The 1,026-nt window shown below is 44.8% G+C and overlaps 1 protein-coding gene across 1 annotated transcript; it reads left to right on the forward strand.

Annotated features, from left to right (window-relative positions):
* The first annotated feature begins 118 nt into the window (after positions 1 to 118).
* Positions 119 to 460, forward strand: LOC117799991 (eukaryotic translation initiation factor 1-like). Its single transcript, XM_034652516.1, has one exon. The coding sequence runs from the start codon at positions 119 to 121 to the stop codon at positions 458 to 460; it is 342 nt and encodes a 113-aa protein (XP_034508407.1).
* The last annotated feature ends 566 nt before the right edge of the window (positions 461 to 1,026 follow it).

Consider the following 1,026-nt stretch of genomic DNA (forward strand, 5'->3'; position numbering starts at 1 on the left):
CCTTATTGTGTCTAGCGCCAGCTGGTTAGTCATCTGAGCCGTCCTCGCTACCGCTGACTTCAACCACCCCGTCAACTCTCCCTCGACCGTTTCTATTGAGGAAAGAGAAGCGTATCGTATGTCCGCTATCCAGAACCTCCAGTCTTTCGACCCCTTTGCTGATGCAACTAAGGGTGATGACTGGCTCCCAGCTGGGACAGAGGATTCTATTCACATAAGAATCCAACAGAGAAACGGGAGGAAGACTCTTACCACCGTACAGGGGATTTCAGATGATTACGATAAAAAGAAGTTAGTTAAGGCGTTCAAAAAGAAATTTGCCTGCAATGGTACTGTGGTTGAGCACCCAGAATACGGAGAGGTAATTCAGCTTCAAGGGGACCAGCGAAAAAACGCATGCCAGTTCCTCGTTGAGGTGGGACTGGCAAAGGATGACCAGCTGAAAGTCCATGGCTTCTAAATGAACAATTTCGTAGGATTACATCTGCAATGAGTAGCTCGTCATTCCCCCGTCACAAAGTGAACAACTTGTGAAAATGCCCCTCCACTATTTAAAGGACATGCTACATTAATGTAATAAACGGCATCATCTGTAGTAGGAGACTTTCTTTAGTGACCTATAAGGATATCAAGGTTAAAAATGACGACCATGAAAAATTTGGTGATGCAATATCAGTTAAACACATTTCAGAGATCCTTGGCACGTGTTAAGCGCACCAGCAAAATGTATACGATCAATGGCGAAAAGGGTTGACTAGTGACTTAACTTTGGAATGTGTAGTGAATCGCTATATATAGCGGAGGCAACGTCTTGGTTGATTCTGGCCAAATGCTTGCCGTGGGAGCTCACATTTGTCCCACTTAATATGCCTAGGAAGCCTCACTATGGGAAATTTCAAAGAAGGTTTAACTTTTGGAAGGTGGGGAACTTGAGTGAATGAGGCAATGTTGTGCTATATTAATCCTGGTCTAGCTGCAGCAATGGAAAGTCGCTACTTGTTCAATAATGGCAAGGAGCTCGCAGCG

This window comes from Ailuropoda melanoleuca, unplaced genomic scaffold (genome assembly GCF_002007445.2).
Source record: "Ailuropoda melanoleuca isolate Jingjing unplaced genomic scaffold, ASM200744v2 unplaced-scaffold61700, whole genome shotgun sequence".
Lineage (NCBI taxonomy): Eukaryota > Metazoa > Chordata > Mammalia > Carnivora > Ursidae > Ailuropoda > Ailuropoda melanoleuca.

What these genes read in the sequence shown, in the direction of transcription:
- LOC117799991 (XM_034652516.1), top strand. Translation starts at nt 119, where the DNA reads ATGTCCGCTATCCAGAACCTCCAGTCTTTCGACCCCTTTGCTGATGCA.